At 65.5% G+C, this 1,897-nt stretch overlaps 1 protein-coding gene across 1 annotated transcript in view; it reads right to left on the reverse strand.

Moving 5' to 3' along the window:
* The window catches only part of CEP170B (centrosomal protein 170B), a 15,991-nt gene that overhangs the window by 7,752 nt on the left and 6,342 nt on the right, over positions 1-1,897 (reverse strand). Inside the window, exons 6-8 of the mRNA XM_045288028.1 lie at positions 1,305-1,409; positions 650-1,165; positions 1-281 (exon numbers count right to left, since the gene is read on the reverse strand). Of these exons, the coding sequence (XP_045143963.1) occupies positions 1-281; positions 650-1,165; positions 1,305-1,409 (902 nt within the window). The remainder of the gene's footprint in view (positions 282-649; positions 1,166-1,304; positions 1,410-1,897) is intronic.

The following is a 1,897-nucleotide window of genomic DNA, read 5'->3' on the forward strand; positions in this document are numbered from 1 at the left end:
CCCGTCGGTGGCGCCGGGCGCGCGGAGGCGCTTGTCGGCCTTGGGGTCTGGGGGCGGAGTGTGCGTGAAGGACTGGGAGCGCTTTTTGCGCGGCGTGTCCTCGTCGAAGAACTCGATGACAAACGCCTGCTGGTTGTGCAGCAGCTCCTGGGGGTCGCGCTTAATCTGCCGCTGCAGCCGCGCCTGCTCCCCGCTGGCCTCCATCCCGTTCGCAGCAGCCGCTGCCGCCACCGCCAGCGGGTCCTCGGAGTCACTCTGCGTGCCGTCTTGGTGCTTGTGGCCTGGAGGGTGCCGTTAAGGCCAGTCATCAGCAGGAGGGCCAGGGCTGGCTCCCGCCCACAGAGCCTGGCCTTAGGTAGCCTCCCACTGGCAAGTGGTTTGGAGGCGTTGATTGTGAAATAAAAGCGACCAGCCCACTAGTGACCCGTCCACGAGAGGCGGACACATGCCAGTGCACAGCATGGTCCACTCAGGGCCCCAGCTGCCCGGGGAACTGGCTAGCGGGTGTCACCGCGCTGAGCCCTGGAGGACATGGACAGGCCGCCCAGCACTGAGTGCTCAGGCGTAGGTGTGGGCGGGCCCTGACCCCTGGGCAGGGTAAAGGGGGCAGACACCCTCGGGGTGTGGTGTGAGTGGGGCAGGCGCTCACCCCTGAGTGTACGAGTGTGGACAGGCAGGTCACTCTTGGTGCTGTGGCCATCGTGCCCCAGGCCGGCCCGGCGCAGCAGACTTGGGTCGTTCTGCACCAGCCAGTCGGCCACCTTGGTCTGGGCAGACACCATCTCAGCAGGTGTGGCTTCCTTGCCCGGGGGGCGCTGCTGGCGCCGCGTGAACTTGGTCACGTGGTCCTTGATCTTCAACTTGCCTGGGCTGCAGTCGTCAAACTCGATGGTGAAGGAGGCGTGGCTTTGCACAGCAGGCGCCACCCCGGCCCCGCCCAGTGCAGGCTCCTTGGTGGGAACCTCCTGGGCAGGCACCTCAGGGGACTGAGTGGTCGGCGGTGGTGGTGGTGGTGGTGGCGGCGGTGGAGGGGACTCCTTTGTGGGGATCTCGAAGTAACTGGGCTCTCGGCGGAATGCATAGCCCTGTGGCCCCACAGTGGCCCGGGGACCAGCCAGAGGGCCCCGGAGCTCCCCATCCTGCTGTGCAGGGCCACGGGCAGGATCTGGGGGTGGATGAGGAGTGACCTCAAGCCATGCACTCCAGAACCCCATCCCTACTTCTTACCCGTGGGAGCCCTCCTCTGGCTCCCCACCCCCACCTCCAGTCTTGCTCCAGGTGGTGGCCTGGCCTCCAGGACCCACCTGAGTCTGGCTCCCCCTGGTTCCGGTCCTCTGGCCGGTGGCCGACATCCTCCTCGCCCCACCAGGATGGCTGTCCGTACAGGGGCGTGCGGTAGGTTACTGCCTCTGTGGAGGGTCAGAGGGCAGAGCTGGAGTTGGCATGTTCCCCAACAGGGACACAAGACGGGAGTGTGACGGGAGTCCCCCTTCAGCTGTCCAGGGAGGCTGACCAGATCCTGACCACTCTGAACCATCGGGCTCTCTATGGAGACCCCCAACCACAGAAGAAGGACCCAGGGGACCTGCTCCTGAGTGGGAGCCAAGCCCCAGCCTCTCTGCAGCCCCACGCCCTTCTCCAGATGGGCAGAAAGTGGGCAGGGACCAGCAGGGGAGCTCCTGGGGGCTTCTGGTTTTGTGTGTGCGGGGGGTTGTCAACCTATGGCAAGCCTCTCCAAGGCCCTGTTAATGGCTACAGCCACGGAGGGTGACCCGGGTTCTGCCTGACCCACCTGAGGTCTTTGTTTTCTGCTTTAGTTGGAGCCTTAATGTAAAACCTGGGAGCTGGAATCTGACCCCTCCCTGGGTTCCCGGGGCCTGCTCCAGCCACCCTGTCG

The sequence above is a fragment of the Echinops telfairi genome, unplaced genomic scaffold (genome assembly GCF_000313985.2).
Source record: "Echinops telfairi isolate 266 unplaced genomic scaffold, ASM31398v2 ScPeMD7_18;HRSCAF=68, whole genome shotgun sequence".
In the NCBI taxonomy this organism is placed as follows: Eukaryota; Metazoa; Chordata; class Mammalia; order Afrosoricida; family Tenrecidae; genus Echinops; species Echinops telfairi.